This window comes from Lissotriton vulgaris, chromosome 11, assembly GCF_964263255.1.
Source record: "Lissotriton vulgaris chromosome 11, aLisVul1.2, whole genome shotgun sequence".
In the NCBI taxonomy this organism is placed as follows: domain Eukaryota; kingdom Metazoa; phylum Chordata; class Amphibia; order Caudata; family Salamandridae; genus Lissotriton; species Lissotriton vulgaris.
This window is the reverse complement of record NC_141699.1, coordinates 65,876,897-65,895,670: the sequence shown is the minus strand read 5'-3', so window position 1 is coordinate 65,895,670 and position 18,774 is coordinate 65,876,897. Positions and strand designations below refer to the sequence as shown.

Genomic DNA, 18,774 nt, shown 5'->3' with positions numbered 1-18,774 from the left:
CAACAAGACAAGAACAAGCAATACAGAGGGCCTGAGCCCTTCCCCCACCTTCCATGGTAGAAGCATCAGTGCAGTGCAGCCACTCCCGTAGTAATGTCAGCCCTTTGATAGGCAGGTCTCAGACTTTGCAATAATGCGAGCTCTTCTTACCCAATGTCGACACTGCAGGAGGACATTCCGAAAGAGGCCAGCCACAGTCTCCAAGCCGTCCCCGGGAAGCAGCGGCTCAGCACCAGCAGGGGGCGCTAACGTCAGGGTCTTCTGCACAAGGGATCCCAGCAGCAGCCCTATCTCCTGGAAGACCCCATACAAAACAACATTAGCATGCTAGAAAAAGAGATTCCGGAACCACAATGTATGCTTCTCTGTACAACATGACGCTGCAGTCACAGTATTCAACACTTTTCACCTGTGCTCATGTTCAGCAGTGCAGAGCCTGGCTAAGGGAGAGACACTCCCAATATATCCCATGAAACTTTCTTCCAGATAACCCTGTATAAGACGAAGAAGCCTAAGGATTACAACCTGCTGCTTCCATGGTGGCCTACGCTCTACTTCCAGGGCACAGACTGACCCGCAACCTGTCCTTATCACAAGAGCGGGACAAAGACAGTTCCAAAGAGGTGCCCAGTTGACATGTTTAGCTAGAGAAGTGTATGTGGGTTACATTGGTGTAGGAGGGGTGCCATGGCCCAAAAGCAAAGAAGGAAACATGAGCCACTGGGTAGCAAATGGCAGCCATCAATGGGGGTACACCCCCCCCCCCCTCCACCCCCTATGTCCCCCAACCCACAGGCCCTGGTGCCACAGCACCTGCTGCATTAATGTCACCTATGCCTCTGACGTGCAGGCAGCGTCGGATGCTGTATATGCTTTGGACCCTGCACGGTAGGGCACACATGAATGTTACAAATAGGACAGAACATTCTCAACCTCCACATTTCTACCTGAAATGATAAAGAACTAAAAGAAAACAAATCACGAGTAAACAATACAACAAATTTGAAACCGAGATAATATTCTGTAGCAATAGGTAATGTTGCCTTTAAGGTGACAGTCACTCCTCCATAGAGTCGCTTCTATTTACAATCTATGAATGAACTACACCTTCTGCTGAGGAAGGAAACAATCCGCACAATAAAGGCGGTAAGCCTTCAGGGGCCTCTGCAGGTCACTGCCACTGTCGCTTTCCAATGCCTGATAGTATCGGTGATTTTGAGCAAATAGCAGGGATGAGGGCAGGAGAGAGATGAGAACAAGAGTGAGCCTACAGACCAGGAGTACCAAAGGTACAGGAGCGACCCTGCAGACCAGGAGTAACAGGTACAGGAGCGAGCCTACAGACCAGGAGTAACAAAGGTACAGGAGCGAGCCTGCAGACCAGGAGTAACAAAGGTACAGGAGCGAGCCTGCAGACCAGGAGTAACAGGTACAGGAGCGAGCCTGCAGACCAGGAGTAACAGGTACAGGAGCGAGCCTGCAGACCAGGAGTAACAGGTACAGGAGCGAGCCTACAGACCAGGAGTACCAAAGGTACAGGAGCGACCCTGCAGACCAGGAGTAACAGGTACAGGAGCGAGCCTACAGACCAGGAGTAACAAAGGTACAGGAGCGAGCCTGCAGACCAGGAGTAACAAAGGTACAGGAGCGAGCCTGCAGACCAGGAGTAACAGGTACAGGAGCGAGCCTGCAGACCAGGAGTAACAGGTACAGGAGCGAGCCTGCAGACCAGGAGTAACAGGTACAGGAGCGAGCCTACAGACCAGGAGTAACAAAGGTACAGGAGCGAGCCTGCAGACCAGGAGTAACAAAGGTACAGGAGCGAGCCTGCAGACCAGGAGTAACAGGTACAGGAGCGAGCCTGCAGACCAGGAGTAACAGGTACAGGAGCGAGCCTGCAGACCAGGAGTAACAGGTACAGGAGCGAGCCTACAGACCAGGAGTAACAAAGGTACAGGAGCGAGCCTGCAGACCAGGAGTAACAAAGGTACAGGAGCGAGACTGCAGACCAGGAGTAACAAAGGTATAGTAGCGAGCCTGCAGACCAGGAGTAACAAAGGTACAGGAGCGAGCCTGCAGACCAGTAGTAACAAAGGTACAGGAGCGAGCCTGCAGACCAGGAGTAACATAGGTACAGGAGCGAGCCTGCAGACCAGGAGTAACAGGTACAGGAGCGAGCCTACAGACCAGGAGTAACAAAGGTACAGGAGCGAGCCTGCAGACCAGGAGTAACAAAGGTACAGGAGCGAGACTGCAGACCAGGAGTAACAAAGGTATAGTAGCGAGCCTGCAGACCAGGAGTAACAAAGGTACAGGAGCGAGCCTGCAGACCAGTAGTAACAAAGGTACAGGAGCGAGCCTGCAGACCAGGAGTAACAAAGGTATAGTAGCGAGCCTGCAGACCAGGAGTAACAAAGGTACAGGAGCGAGCCTACAGACCAGGAGTAACAAAGGTACAGGAGCGAGCCTACAGACCAGGAGTAACAAAGGTACAGGAGCGAGCCTACAGACCAGGAGTACCAAAGGTACAGGAGCGAGCCTACAGACCAGGAGTACCAAAGGTACAGGAGCGACCTACAGACCAGGAGTAACAAAGGTACAGGAGCAAGCCTGCAGACCAGGAGTAACAAAGGTACAGGAGCGAGCCTGCAGACCAGGAGTAACAAAGGTACAGGAGCGAGCCGGCAGACCAGGAGTAACAAAGGTACAGGAGCGAGCCTGCAGACCAGGAGTAACAAAGGTACAGGAGCGAGCCGGCAGACCAGGAGTAACATAGGTACAGGAGCGAGCCTGCAGACCAGGAGTAACAAAGGTACAGATACGAGCCGGCAGACCAGGAGTAACATAGGTACAGGAGCGAGCCTGCAGACCAGGAGTAACAAAGGTGCAGATGCGAGCCGGCAGACCAGGAGTAACATAGGTACAGGAGCGAGCCTGCAGACCAGGAGTAACAAAGGTACAGGAGCGAGCCTGCAGACCAGGAGTAACAAAGGTACAGGAGCGAGCCTGCAGACCAGGAGTAACAAAGGTACAGGAGCAAGCCTGCAGAACAGGAGTAACAAAGGTACAGGAGCAAGTCTGCAGACCAGGAGTAACAAAGGTACAGGAGCGAGCCTACAGACCAGGAGTAACAAAGGTACAGGAGCGAGTCTGCAGACCAGGAGTAACATAGGTACAGGAGCGAGCCTACAGACCAGGAGTAACAAAGGTACAGGAGCGAGTCTGCAGACCAGGAGTAACATAGGTACAGGAGCGAGTCTGCAGACCAGGAGTAACAAAGGTACAGGAGCGAGCCGGCAAACCAGGAGTAACAAAGGTACAGGAGCGAGCCTGCAGACCAGGAGTAACAAAGGTACAGGAGCGAGCCTGCAGACCAGGAGTAACAAAGGTACAGGAGCGAGCCGGCAAACCAGGAGTAACAAAGGTACAGGAGCGAGCCTGCAGACCAGGAGTAACAAAGGTACAGGAGCGAGCCTGCAGACCAGGAGTAATAAAGGTACAGGAGCGAGTCTGCAGACCAGGAGTAACATAGGTACAGGAGCGAGCCTACAGACCAGGAGTAACAAAGGTACAGGAGCGAGCCGGCAGACCAGGAGTAATATAGGTACAGGAGCGAGCCTGCAGACTAGGAGTAATAAAGGTACAGGAGCGAGTCTGCAGACCAGGAGTAACATAGGTACAGGAGCGAGCCTACAGACCAGGAGTAACAAAGGTACAGGAGCGAGCCGGCAGACCAGGAGTAATATAGGTACAGGAGCGAGCCTGCAGACTAGGAGTAATAAAGGTACAGGAGCGAGCCTGCAGACCAGGAGTAACATAGGTACAGGAGCGAGCCTGCAGACCAGGAGTAACAAAGGTACAGGAGCGAGCCTACAGACCAGGAGTAACAAAGGTAAAGGAGCGAGCCTGCAGACCAGGAGTAACAAAGGTACAGGAGCAAGCCTGCAGACCAGGAGTAACAAAGGTACAGGAGCAAGCCTGCAGACCTGGAGTAATAAAGGTACAGGAGCGACCCTGCAGACCTGGAGTAATAAAGGTACAGGAGCGACCCTGCAGACCAGGAGTAACAAAGGTACAGGAGCGAGCCTGCAGACCAGGAGCAACAAAGGTACAGGAGTAAGCCTGCAGACCAGGAGTAACAAAGGTACAGGAGCGTGTCTGCAGACGAGGAGTAACATTGGTACAGGAGCGAGCCTGCACACCAGGAGTAATAAAGGTACAGGAGCGAGCCTGCAGACAAAGGTACAGAAGCGAGCCTGCAGACCAGGAGTAACTTAGGTACAGGAGCGAGCCTACAGACCAGGAGTAACAAAGGTACAGGAGCGAGTCTGCAGACCAGGAGTAACATAGGTACAGGAGCGAGCCTACAGACCAGGAGTAACAAAGGTACAGGAGCGAGTCTGCAGACCAGGAGTAACAAAGGTATTGGAGCTAGCCTGCAGACCAGGAGTAACAAAGGTACAGGAGCGAGCCTGCAGACCAGGAGTAACAAAGGTATTGGAGCGAGCCTGCAGACCAGGAGTAACAACGGTACAGGAGCGAACCTGCAGACCAGGAGTAACAAAGGTATAGTAGCGAGCCTGCAGACCAGGAGTAACAAAGGTACATGAGCGAGCCTACAGACCAGGAGTACCAAAGGTACAGGAGCGAGCCTGCAGACCAGGAGTAACACAGGTACAGGAGCGAGCCTGCAGACCAGGAGTAACACACGTATAGTAGCGAGCCTGCAGACCAGGAGTAACAAAGGTACATGAGCGAGCCTACAGACCAGGAGTACCAAAGGTACAGGAGCGAGCCTACAGATCAGGAGTAACACAGGTACAGGAGCGAGCCTGCAGACCAGGAGTAACAAAGGTACAAGAGCGAGCCTGCAGACCAGGAGTAACAAAGGTACACGAGCGAGCCTGCAGACCAGTAGTAACAAAGGTACAGGAGCGACCCTGCAGACCAGGAGTAACAAAGGTATAGTAGCGAGCCTGCAGACCAGGAGTAACAAAGGTACAGGAGCAAGCCTACAGACTAGGAGTAACAAAGGTACAGGAGCGAGCCTGCAGACCAGGAGTAACACAGGCACAGGACAGGAGGAACACAGGCACAGGAGAGAGCCTGCAGACCAGGATTAACAAATGTACAGGAGCGAGCCTGCAGACCAGGAGTAACACAGGCACAGGAGCGAGCCTACAGAACAGGAGTAAAACAGGCACAGGAGAGAGCCTGCAGACCAGGAGTAACACAGGCACAGGAGCGAGCCTACAGACCAGGATTAACAAAGGTACAGGAGCGAGCCTGCAGACCAGGAGTAACAAAGGTACATGAGCGAGCCTGCAGACCAGGAGTAACAAAGGTACAGGAGGGAGCCTACGGACCAGGAGTAACAAAGGTACAGGAGCGAGCCTGCAGACCAGGAGTAACACAGTTACAGGAGCAAGCCTGCAGACCAGTAGTAACACAGGTACAGGAGCGAGCCTGCAGACCAGGAGTAACACAGTTACAGGAGTGAGCCTACAGACCTAGAGTAACACAGGTACAGGAGCGAGCCTGCAGAACAGGAGCAACAAAGGTACAGGAGCGAGTCTGCAGACCAGGAGTAACACAGGTACAGGAGGGAGCCTGCAGACCAGGAGTAACACAGGTACAGGAGTGAGCCTACAGACCTAGAGTAACACAGGTACAGGAGCGAGCCTGCAGACCAGGAGTAACAAAGGTACAGGAGCGAGCCTGCAGACCAGGAGTCACAAAGGTACAGGAGCGAGCCTGCAGACCAGGAGTAACACAGGTACAGGAGAGAGCCTGCAGACCAGGAGTAGCAAAGGTACAGGAGTGAGCCTGCAGACCAGGAGTAACACAGGTACAGGAGCGAGCCTGAAGACCAGGAGTAACAAAGGTACAAGGGCGAGCCTGCAGACCAGGAGTAACAAAGGTACAGCAGCGAGCCTGCAGACCAGGAGTAACAAAAGTACAGGAGCGAGCCTGCAGACCAGGAGTAACAAAGGTACAGGAGCGAGCCTGCAGACTAGGAGTAACAAAGGTACAGGAGCGAGCCTGCAGACCAGGAGTAACACAGGCAAAGGAGCGAGCCTAGAGAACAGGAGTAACGCAGGAGAGAGCCTGCAGACCAGGAGTAACACAGGCACAGAAGCGAGCCTGCAGAGCAGGAGTAACACAGGTACAGGAGCGAGCCTGCAGACCAGGAGTAACACAAGTACAGGAGCAAGCCTGCAGACCAGGAGTAACACAGGTACAGGAGCAAGCCTGCAGACCAGGAGTAACAAAAGTACAGGAGCGAGCCTGCAGACCAGGAGTAACAAAGGTGCAGGAGCAAGCCTGCAGACCAGGAGTAACAAAGGTGCTATCAAATTGACTATTAGGCAAAAAACGTTCTCTGCTTAGTTTGTGTCCTGCCCTTCTGAGTGTATGAACCGATGCATCTTAACAATCCTGTGAGCCAAATTGGGGGTCTCCCTTTAAACTGTACTTTTGGCACCATTATAGCTGGACCCCAATGTCAATAGTCGACCAAACGTAGCTCCTTTTCTGAGAGTAACTCCCCTCTTCTCCCCGACTGTGCGAAACCAGTTGTGAGTAGTGTTGTCAATATCACAAGCATTTCTGCCTGTAACTCTGCTAGTTCACAAGGCCCAATGAATCTACTAAAGGCACAGGTTTTCATCAAGAATGAAAGAGCCAGGCCTGGAATCCCTGGCTGGTTGGCACCCTCCCTATGTCTGTTAAAGCCTGTGCAATCACTGAGTTTCTCCAGCAGAGCACAGCAATGACAGACTGTGTGTGTGTGTGTGTTCTTTTCCAAGGGACTCCAAAGGTGAGGGCAGCACAAGGCAATGATCTCCTATGTACTTGGCTGCCAGTATCCATCGTTGACAGTGCAACCGTATGTTCACATACCTTTCCTCCTCTCTGGAACCAGTTGCACCTCATAGCCAGAGGCAAGTAGTCTGCCAAATTCCTTTGCTGTAGCACAGCATTGATTGCCACAGTGAAGCTAAACTCGCCCCATTTCTGTCTGTGAAATGGCTCCTCAGACACAGACGTTTGTCATCCACAAGGCTCAACCTAAACAAGTTTTAAGACAATAGGAAGACAGCCTATGACATTGGGACCCCAGAACAGGAGGAATGCTCCTCTAGGTCTGAAGGAGCACCTCAATATTTAAAAAGTGCCCCACAGACTGATCGGCAAGACCGGTCCATCAAAGGAGGATAAACACCAACCTTCCTCAAACATTATTTTTCTCAACACAGAGGATGTCCTGTGCACGTGGAGAAGTGTGGCTCAACGGTTAGAGTGGCAGACCCTGATGCAGAGGTCTGGCCCGGGACCAGGGTTCAATTCCTGCCTCGGCGGGTCTTGAGCTCTAAATTCCTCGGACCGGATTTCTCGCCTCGGTGCCTATTCTAATCATGGGTCCCACGCTGCAACTCTTGGCAATAGCTTGCTTAATCTCCACAATGGCCTCTACAACACTGGGATGCCTGGCTTCACCTTGGGGGTGCCCAGGAGTGGACATTTCACAGGGAAAAGCCAGGAAGGGTTCCTTAGCGGTATGAGTACAAGCGCCGGGAGACCCGGTCCTGGTAGCTGTGCGCTATACAAGTACAAAACATTTACATTTACATTACCAAGAGCAAAGAACAGCAAGGGCTGGAACGCAAAGTTGGTTGGCGCTCGCGGCTCTCCCCAAGTCTGAGAAAGCTGTGGAGTCACTGTGTTTCTCCTACAGAGCACAGCAATGACAGATGCACAAGGTGGACTTTAAACCTGGCTTGCCTGCATCTGTGCCCTTGTAGGCAAGACCGAGCTGATCTCTCAAAGCCGCTCAATCGTTCTGCTCAAATAAAATCTTGAGTCCGCTTCACATCACGGTTATACAAAGTTTCCAAATCAGACAAGAAAAAATAATATCTCCCATTTAGTGAACTTTGGACAGTACTGTTGAGACAAAGCATGGAGGTATCCCAAGTAACGCCGTAGCCCAGTGGCAGAGCATGCTGGGTTCTTGTCCTTCAAAAGCTGGTGCAAAAAGGCTGCTTTCCATGACAGACAGTCCCACGTTGAAGCACAATTTCAGGGCATACCTTCTGGTGGAACAATTTAAATTAAGCAGCAGGTAAAAACATTTTTATGACCTCTATGGCGGTGGCACAGACTTCTCCACTTTACTTTTGTAAGTCTCAATGCCACCAAATAGGTTTTGCAGGATTGCACATGAATCAACAATTCTGTCAGGTGTTTAGTAAAACATCCAATTAGTTGAGGGTAGCAGATTTGTGAATCTTCGAATCTAAAACGCCCAAAAATAATCAGAGTCCTTATTAGGGCAAACATATTTACATAAGGCAAAAAACCTTGTGGGGTTTCTATATATACTCTTCATTTTCAGCACAAATATGTGGTATATTGAGGTGTAAAAGCACAGTGATACAAATTGCAAAAGGTGATGGGTGCAATAGAGGTAAAAGGTGAGTAAATTATCCAGTTGTTCAACAGAATCCGAATGCTGTTCTCTGAGATGGATGGGAGAACTGCCTGAACGACAATGTGGGCCACCTGTAGCTGAGGCACAGGGTCAAGGCTGATTTGCATATGACCATGTCTGAACTGGGGTGGCTTGGTGAGCAAAATAACGATGGATTAACTCAGATCTGTGACTGGGGGTGAATGTTTTGCCATTGTGCAACATTCCGTCCATCATCTTGTGTGTTTTGCTGTTCACCTTATGTGGGAAGGGTATGCCCAGACATGGGTCCCGTGCTCACTAAGCCACTGGAGTCAAGCTATCCTGGCTGAAGACGGCTGAAAGCCAGAAACCGGTCCTAGGATGCTTGATTCCGGTCCAGGGAAGACATGGCTTGGCAGTTCGGGCTAGACTGTTCCCATGAGGCACAGGGTCAAGGCTGATTTGCATATGGCCATGTCTGAACTGGGGTGGCTTGGTGAGCAAAATAACGATGGACTAAACCCAGATCTGTGATGGGGGGATGTTTTGCCATTGTGCAACATTCCATCCATCATCTTGTGTGTTTTACCTGTAGCTCCAGCATATTTATGTTCAATGCTGTTCCAAGGTAGCCAAAATAACTTGTGCTGTCTTGTCACACAGATGGGCAACTCCACCCACCGAGAAGGTGTCCGTGACCATGGTAGGTTGTGTCTGCAGTGGTTTTAATGGATGAGCCACCTCTAGGTTGGAGGGGATCACGTGCAAGTGCAGATTCTTGTAAACTGGTAGGAGAATCTACAACTCAGTGGAGAAGCCCGGTTGATGCTGCAGCAAATTCTGTTGCGAGCACCACTGGAGAGTGTTCATCTGCCATTTGGTGTGCAGCAACAATGGGCTGCATTAGGCCACAATGCTTGGATGACAAAAGATCTGCAGAACCTGGAGTTGGTTTTTTAGTCAGATATCCCAGAAGCATCTCCATAATATCCAAGTTAATTTGAGGAGAAAGTAAAGCCTTCATGCGGGTCATGTCCAGCACCGCTTCTATGAAATTCAACCTTTTAGTTGGAGTGAGCTGAGACCTTTGGACATTGTTAGTGAAGCCCAAGTCAAGGAGAAGAGTCACCAGAGATGTTGCCTGACCAGGACCAGTGATTCCAGTTTCTCTAGCCAATCGTAAAATTATGGAAATAGATGGTCTCCTGAGCATCACAGTGAAGTAACCACAGTTTTCACGAAAACATGAGGAGCCGTCATCAGCCAGAATGGCAAGGCCATGAACTGATCTTTCTTAGATTTCACGGTGTATCCGAGGTAATATTCGTGAGTGGGGATAGTTGTAAAACGGAAGCAGGATTCCTGGCGATTCAGGGATGGCAACTAAATCTCAATGCTAAGGGTCAGCAAGACATGTCTCAGGCACAGCATTTTACACTTGTCTGAATGCCAAAGCAATCTGTTGTGATGTTCTTCCAATTGGTGGGAAAGTGGGAAACTCCCCATCAGTGGACGATGTTGGTGGTGGTTGGGGGGTGGGGAGGCTTCATGTGGGAGTCGAGAGGTTTTGAGGCAGCAGAGCCAAGAGAGGGTGGTGGAGACTGGATCTGTGGCTGCTGGCGTCCCCTACATCCGCCTGTTCCCCTAAAGGAGTGGTACATTTGTTGGGGCGTCTGGGCCTGAAGAGGAGGCTGTCTCTGCCTGGACTGTCATTCCTTAGGATAGCCTAACATTTTCTGTACTTCTGGTGGAACTGCCTCATTGAGGAGGGTAGGCTCTCTGAGCGAGTTGTAGCCCTGCTGTCCTTGAAGCAGTCCAGCCTTCTCACCAAATAACTGCTCACCATCAAAGGACACTTCCATGAAGATTGCCTGGCTATAACCTGAGAAGCAAGTGAAACGGATCCAGACATGGGTACTTTGGTGACAGTCATGTGTCCATGGAATGCAGACCACACTACAGGATTGACTTTTAAGTATCCAAACCACAACTGACTAAGTCAGAGAACAGACTTTTCCTGTGTTCAGGGACGCCGAGAACTGACACTTTTCCCAATTCCCACACTTTCACAATAGCCCAGAAGGCACATGGTCTTCGCCACGCATGAAAGAGATTGCCCGAAGAAGCAGCTTTCCTTCCCATGTCATTCAGTCTCTTTGACTCCCTATCTGGAGGGGATATGAGAAAGTAATGTTGGTTCAGCTTTAAGGAAAAAGTTTGGATCACCAGGTTCTCTGTTAATGATAAGAACTTCGGGTCCCCTGCATCAGGTCTATGCCATCATGCGATCTGCCAATGTACTGTTAAGCAAAACAGGATTTTGCCTAGGTGGAAAGAATGTGTTCCAGCAATGATTTTTTGAAGAGCAGCAAAGTCTCAAAAGATGTTTAGGGGAATGTAGGATTTCAGTCGGAGTATCGATTTTGCCTCCTACAATGGCAAAGTCAACTCTAAAGCATATCTTGCTTTTTCTACCATGGTAGCGAATGAAGACACTTCTGAGTCACTTCACATGAGGTATCCTACCCACTATAATTTTAGTCATATTAATGGACACCATCAGAATTATAAGGAGGGAGGATGTTTTCAACATCTGTCAGTATGACCATAATCCTTACCAGGAAGGGCATTGGGAGTCAGATTCTAGGGGTGAGGAAGAGAATGCCACAAGGTTATTTCAGCTGACTTTGAAGACTTCAAGGGTAGGACCAATAGAAGCTCTGAAGGCAACGTGAGAAGCAGCTCAGTGGGTGGAGGTGTGGACAGTGCCAGGTGAGAGAGTGGTGGCACAATGGGTTGAGGTTTCTTTTTGGATGCCAGAGCCTGAGGTGGCACAAAGTCGAAGGCTTTGGGGTTTTGGCAAAAGGAGTCACACAAAAAAAAAAGTCCCAGGATAACATTTGCCCTTGAGGGGTGGCCCATACGATAGTGTAGCTGTCGTAAAGAAATCCAACATTGCCAGAGGGAAGGCATCGACCTGCGCGGGGTCAGCAGATAGAGCAGGGATTTCTGGTCATAACATTTGCTGTGTCGGAACTGTCACTAATGACGAGAAAGAGCCTAAAGTTAGCGAACAACATTGGCACTCCTAACAGGCAGGTAATGGGAGCGTTTCCTCCAGAAATAAAAATATTTCTCCTTCCTACATTGCTTGTTATGTTTCTTGTAGGTAGATCTCTTGGGTGCTAGTTTCCTGTCAGGAGACTGACCTGAAGAAAAATTTTACTTTGTGTGTCTCTACAGGCCTTGGTCAGGATAACTCAGTCTCCCACTCGCTGATGGCTCTCAGATGTGTCAGAGAACAGGAGTCACAAGTTGCAGAGTCGTGGTAAGAATCCAGGCATCAGTTGCAGATGTCATATAGGTCTGGCAAAAATACAGTCTTGCGATCCTCAGCAGGGTTTGAACTCCAAGATTTTCGGAGGAGACATTTGATATAGTCGCAGTCGAAAGCGGACCCAGGTCGCTAAGGTGCAGAAAAACAGGAAATGATGCCAACACGCAAACAGGTACGTAAAGTCCTCCAAGGTCGCCATGTCCGGTGGGAAGTTGTGGCTGAAGCCGCATGGTGTCATCTGGTGGCGCTGGAGAACTATTGCTGCAGGAAAAGTTATCCGGATTAACCCAACACTTAGAAGGACATTCAGATGGTGAGGAACCCGCAGGAAGATGTATCCAGGAGAATGCCAAGTTCATTGGCAAATGAGAGTATGAGTCTATGCATTTCAACAAGTTCTTAGAGACTGAATGAGACAAAGGTGGTCTCGATGAAGGTGGCTGATGAAAGTGTGGAATCCATCCACTGGCAATCTTAGCAAGGAGTCGGTGCTAATTTGGGCACACAGCGGGTAGTGGAGGGAAGTCCTCAATCACAGGTATGTCATGAATCTCCTGCTTTGAAGGTATAAGAAGTTTTCTGCCATGGGGAAGTCATTGGGTTGGGAAGTTATTGGGCTTTACTCGGTACGTAAAGCATCTCTTCCTGAATTGAGCAATTAATGCAGATGAAAGGGTAGACCAGGCCTGAGGAAGTGAGAGAAAAGAGACTTTGGAATTGCTGCATCTTCGAGCTGGAAGGAAGTATGGGGGTCTAATAAGCAGCAAATCAATGGAACCAAATTAGAACTCTTTGTGAAGAGTCAAAGAGAGTCTCCTATTTAAGGGTAAATCATGGGCATCGTGTAACAAATGTGGTGCGTGGAAAGAATTGTGCAAACGACTCTGTCAATGACGTCAATGAAGTTCCTGCATGTCAAAAGAGTTTACTCTGCTGCCTCTTTGCCCAAAATGAACATACATGCATACTCTTCTTCGATGTGAGACTATAACAGTGAGGCGCAGTAAACAAAATGATGCCAGTGCTAGAAACTAAGCCTATCTGGTTCCATCAGGAGCAAATAGCTGTGAGAGCCAAGGAAGCCTCCGGAGCACTGATGGACTGATTCTCCAGCAATATTGCCCATGCCTTTCTGGGCCTACATTCGAGGGCCTTCTTCAAAACTGAAAAATACCACAGGGTAAGCTGGCTGGTCCTCAGTAACAAGATACTCACATGCAGGTCTTTATATTAGTCTGTCAACTAGTTCTTTTTGCCTCGCTGCAGCTGAAGGGAAGTCTTAACATGTGCAGCCATGAATTCAAGTGATGTCCTAGAGGTTTAAGACCACGGCACAGGCCTTGCACTGGAAGCATCAATCCTGCTGGTAATGACAGCATGAGTGTTGCTGGCCACGGCTGGGAAGGGAAGGGTGTGTCCATCTGTTACTTGACTGAGCCGGAATTTAAGGGTCTTGAGGATGGATGTTGCTTGCAGCTGGACACTGACAATGCCCAACGCGATAAGAAGATTGCATATTGACAACACCAAAGCCTTCCTCCATGGAATACAGCTGGTCTTGATCAATGTCATGCTCATGGGGATGCTCTGAGTGATATTCCATGCAGTTGGCTCACTGTTCAAATTTTTCTCCAACAGGAATTCAATCAGCAGTTTCTATTGGTTTGGGCTTCCTTTCTCCCGGGATGCCTGGAAATGGCTTTAGGTCTCCAGGAAAAGTGTGCTGCTGTTTACGGGATCAAATCATGGTCAATTACATTAAGGTGGGATACAGCAAGCATTGAAGTGGTGACCTGCATTCAGGGGGGTACATCAGGAGACTAGTGAGCTGTCTTGAGCACCTCCCAGGCTTCCCACTGTCAGCGGATCGAGCGCTGCACCGGGGGCAAGTTCCCAGGGCCGCCATCGCTTCGAACGCGAGGCCACGCCCACACGTCAGGCCACGCCCACTTTCTGGACCTATAAGAAGCGCTGATTGATAGCGCTTTCATTAGGATTGTTTACCTCTGAGGCGGAAGCCGGAGGCTTGTTCACTCGTTTTTTAAAACTGTAATAATTTATGTTTCGCAACTTTTAAAAGCACTTTCACCTTAAACAGAGCTCCCCTCTGTCTTGAGCACCTCCCCAGGCTTCCCACTGTCAGCGGATCGAGCGCTGCACCGGGGGCAAGTTCCCAGGGCCGCCATCGCTTCGAACGCGAGGCCACGCCCACACGTCAGGCCACTCCCACTTTCTCTCTCCCCAAATGTGCTTTCCACGCGAGCGCAGCGGAGGAGCGCAGCGGGCGCGCCGTTTGCGCGCCTAAGGCAAGCCCGTCTGGGCCCGTCCGGGCCAGGCCGGGCACAGGGCCATCCACTATGCCCGTTTTTCACAGCCCCCGGATCAGACACTCACGTGACTACCTCCTTCAATTCTGCACGGCAGCTCCCTCCCCTGGAGCCTTATCATCTCCTAAGCCCCATGAGGAGTCTGCAGAGATACCCACCCACCAGTCCTCCAATGGTATCAGCCTAGCTCTGCTGAATTGCAGATCAGCCCCTAAACACGCCATAGAGATCAAAATGCTGATCGAAGACTCAAAACTAGATATTCTATTCCTCACGGAAACCTGGTTAACATCTCACTCCGAAGCGGACATTGTTAACATGCTCCCCCAGGACTACCTTATACAATATCAAAACAGAAAGGAGGGAATAGGAGGTGGGCTAGCAATTGTCCACAAAAACTCCTTTGTATGTAGGTTACAAGAAGGAGAAATAGAGGATTGCGAAAGCACCCATTTCTCTCTTCAGATAACCCCTAACAAATCACTTACGGGCACTCTGATATATCGCCGACCCGGCAGCCCAGGAAATTTTGTTAACTCATTGCTTGAGTCCACTACTTCCTCCTGCATCTCGTCCCCTAACTTCATCGTGCTAGGTGATTTAAATTTACATTTCGAGGACAACACAGACAAAACGGCTGTGGACCTCACCTCACAATTAAAAGCACTCGATCTTCATTTAATTAACTCAGAGGCTACGCACATCAAAGGTCATCTTTTGGACCCTCTCTTCACCAATCTTCCCAAAACTGAGGTTCGACCTGCGATCCCTCTCCCCTGGACTGACCATTTTCTCCTCCCATTTATCTGGCAAATTCAAGTAAAAAAGGCCCACACACCAATTCCCAAAGAATACGATAGAATATGGTCTAAAATATCATTTGAGCAATGGACTCAGGAGCTAATTCGCTCCGCTCCCCTGCCACTCCCTGACCCGGTTAATGCAGATAAAAACTTTACTAGCTGGCTCACGTCCACTCTGGACATTATCGCCCCGAAACAAGATCTAAAAAAGAAAAATAACTCCTTTAAGTCGCCTTGGTTCTCACAAGAACTCAGGAACCTACGAAAAATTTGTAAAATCCATGAGAGAAAGTGGAGAAAAAACTGGGACCCCCTCATCAAGGAAGAGTATAGAACTGCAATGAGGATCTATAAAGCAGCACGGAAAGCAGCCCAAGCCTCATTCTTTGACAAAAAAATCAAAGATGCATCTAGCTCATCCCGAGAGACTTACAAAATAGTCAAAGAACTTCGCAAAATACCCACCCCCCCCTCTTTTCAACAACCCTCAGTTGCCAGATGCAACCAAATAGCGGGCTTCTTCCAAAGCAAGATTACCAACATTCTGCAGTCACTCCCGCCCAAATCAGACAGCAATCCCCCTGCTGCCCCCTCCCCCCTACCCCAAGACCCACCCTCGACAGCTTTAACCAACTGTCTAACGATGACTTTCTGAAAGCCCTGTCAGACCTGAAAAGCGGCTCCCCCAACGACCCTGCTCCTATTCGAATCTTAAAACAAGTCGGACCTACCATATCCCACCTGGCCACTAACCTTATTAATACCTCGCTGGGCCAAGGAGTGGTTCCCCCCAGCTGGAAGCATGCCATGGTCAAGGCATTACAGAAAAAAACAGGACATGACCCATCAGACCTATCCAACCTTCGACCGATCTCTCTCCTGCCTGGCTTGAGCAAAATCGCAGAGAAGGCAGTTAACCAGCAATTGTCAGCCTTCCTAGAATCCAATAATCTTCTTCGACCCTCACAAACAGGCTTCCGACCAGGCCAGGGGACCGAAACAGCCCTCCTGAAAGTGGTAGAGGAGGCTAGATGCATCTTGGATTCAGGGGGATCGGTCTTACTGATCCTCCTGGATCTAAGCGCTGCATTTGATACGGTGGACCACAAGATCCTATCTGAACTAGGAGTGAGAAGCACGGCACTATGTTGGCTCTCCTCCTTCTTAGAAAACCGTACCTTCCAGGTTTGTGAAGGGAACGTCCGATCAGATATCCTTTCCCTCCAGTGTGGGGTCCCCCAGGGCTCTTCACTGAGCCCTACACTGTTTAATACATATATGGCCCCCCTGGAGGATGTGGTCTCCCCATTTGGGATAAAAGCCGTCACCTACGCTGACGACACCCAAATGATCGTATCATTTTCACTCGAGGAAGAAAAAATCAAAAACCTCCATGACTGCCTAGAAGGTATACATGCCTGGATGTCTAACTCAAGGCTCAAGCTCAATGGGTCAAAGACCGAGCTTATGCTCTTGGGACACCAACCACCATCCCTCCCCATTGCTATGTGACCTTCATGCCTAGGACCCATCCCCCAGCCTAAAACTGAAATCAAAAGTCTAGGCTTCTGGCTGGAACAGAATCTTTCCATGACAACACAAGCCAAAAAAACAGCCGGCACCTGTGTTGGTCTACTTCGATCTACCAGGAAGAGTCTTCCACTACTTCCCGCAACCTCCCAGAAAATGCTTATGCAAGGTCTAATATTATCAAGATTAGACTATTGCAATGCCCTTTTTTTGGGTGCCCCTGAAGTCACGCTCAATGTCCTGCAGCGAACACAAAATGCCGCTGCAAGGATACTCACTGGCACCCCCCGTAGAGTTTCAGCCAAACCTGCCCTTAAGACACTGCACTGGTTGCCGATACGCGAAAGGGTCAAATTCAAGTCCCTTTGTACCACCCATAGAGCTATGCAAAACCAAGGACCCCCAATGCTGAAATCTATGCTCTACCCATACACCCCGAACAGACCCTTACGGTCAGCGCAAGGCAACCTGGCCAAGGTCCACCGAACTAAAAGAGCTCGTACTGGTGGACGCCGTTTCCCGGTGGTCGCCGCAACCCTCTGGAACTCTCTCCCAATCCAACTCCGGTCTGAACCTAATCATATGAAATTCCGAAAGCTTCTCAAAACTCACCTTTTTCCACAATAACCTTTTCCCTTCCCCCTCAGCCTCTATCCTCAGTTGTTGGTCTGCAATCACAGCGCTGGGACGCTTCCGGGCAGCCATGCGCTATACAAATACCAAATTCATTCATTCATTCATTCATTCTGCCAGATGGTGCAGTGGATGAGTCCCAGGGGGTGGTGTGGTCTTTTATTAGGTGGTAGTTTAGAATCCGTGAGGATGTCTTTAGAATAGGAGCTGTGGGAGAAGGTACTAGACTTTAGAGAAGGAGAGCAAGAATGGCCCTGGGAGGTGGTGTGGTATTCAATTCAATTCAATTCAGTTGATTTATATAGCGCGCTACATACCCAGAGGGTCTCAAGGCGCTTGAAGAAGGGTGGGGAATTACTTGTCGAATATCCAGGTTTTAAGTTGCTTTCTGAATGCTAGGTGGTTCTGAGTAAGGCGAAGGTGGATGGGAAGTGAGTTCCAGGTTTTAGCCGCCAGGTAGGAGAAGGATCTTCCTCCCATGGTGGTTTTGTTGATGCGAGGTACAGCAGCAAGGGCTTGGTTGGAAGAGCGTAGCTAGCGGGAGGGGGTGTGTTGAGGCATTCGGGTCCGAGTTCGTAAAGTGCTTTGTGTGCGTGGGTTAGGAGGCGGAATGTTATCCTCTTATCGACAGGGAGCCAGTGGAGGTTTTTCAGGTGATCAGAGATGTGGTCTTTACGCGGGATGTCTAGTATGAGTCTGGCTGATGCGTTCTGGATGCGTTGGAGTTTTTTCTGAAGTTTTGCGGTGGTACCGGCGTATAGGGTGTTTCCGTAGTCCAGGCGGCTTGTAACCAGTGCGTGGGTGACCGTTTTTCTAGTTTCGGTGGGGATCCAGCGGAATGTTTTTTTGAGCATGCGAAGAGTGTTGAAGCAAGATGATGAAACGGCGTTGACTTGTCTGGTCATCGAGAGAGAGGAGTCTAGTATGACGCCCAGGTTCCGTGCGTGGTCCGTCGGGATGGGTGCTTTTCCAAGGGCCTCTGGCCACCAAGAGTCGTCCCAGGCGGAGGGGGAGGTACCTAAGATAAGGACTTCTGTTTTGTCTGAATTCAGTTTCAGACGACTGAGCTTCATCCAATCAGCTACTTCTTTCATTCCTTCATGTAGGTTGGTTTTGGTGGTGTAAGGGTCTTTGGTGAGAGAGAGGATCAGTTGAGTGTCGTCTGCGTAGGAGATGATGTTGAGGGTGTGTTGGCGTGCTATGGCCACGAGGGGGCTCATGTATACGTTGAAGAGGGTGGGGCTGAGTGAAGATCCTTGTGGCACGCCGCAAATGACTTCAGTGGCCTCTGACTTGAATGGTGGAAGGCGGACTCTCCGAGTTCTTCCGGCAAGGAACGAGGTGATCCATTCCAGTGCTTTTCATTGGATTCCAATGTTTCTGAGGCGTTGTAACAGGGTGCTATGACAGACTGTGCCGAAGGCTGCGGAGAGGTCGAGGAGGATGAGGGCGACTGTGTCTCCATTGTCCAGTAGAGTTCGGATGTCGTCCGTTGCTGCGATGAGTGCGGTCTCAGTGCTGTGTTTGGCTCGGAAGCCGGACTGTGAGGAGTCGAGGGATTTGTTGGTTTCGAGGAAGGCGGCGAGCTGGTTGTTGACAGCTTTCTCAATGACTTTGGCCGGGAATGGAAGGAGCGAGATGGGGCGGTAGTTTTTGAGTTCAGTGGGGTCAGCTGTGGGTTTTTTAAGA

The 18,774-nt window shown here is 50.1% G+C and overlaps 1 protein-coding gene across 1 annotated transcript in view; it reads right to left on the bottom strand.

Moving 5' to 3' along the window:
* Window positions 1–18,774, bottom strand: part of LOC147678984 (tRNA (32-2'-O)-methyltransferase regulator THADA-like) — a 291,162-nt gene that overhangs the window by 85,881 nt on the left and 186,507 nt on the right. Inside the window, exon 19 of the mRNA XM_086942707.1 lies at window positions 151–294. Coding sequence (XP_086798833.1) covers window positions 151–294 — 144 coding nt within the window. The remainder of the gene's footprint in view (window positions 1–150; window positions 295–18,774) is intronic.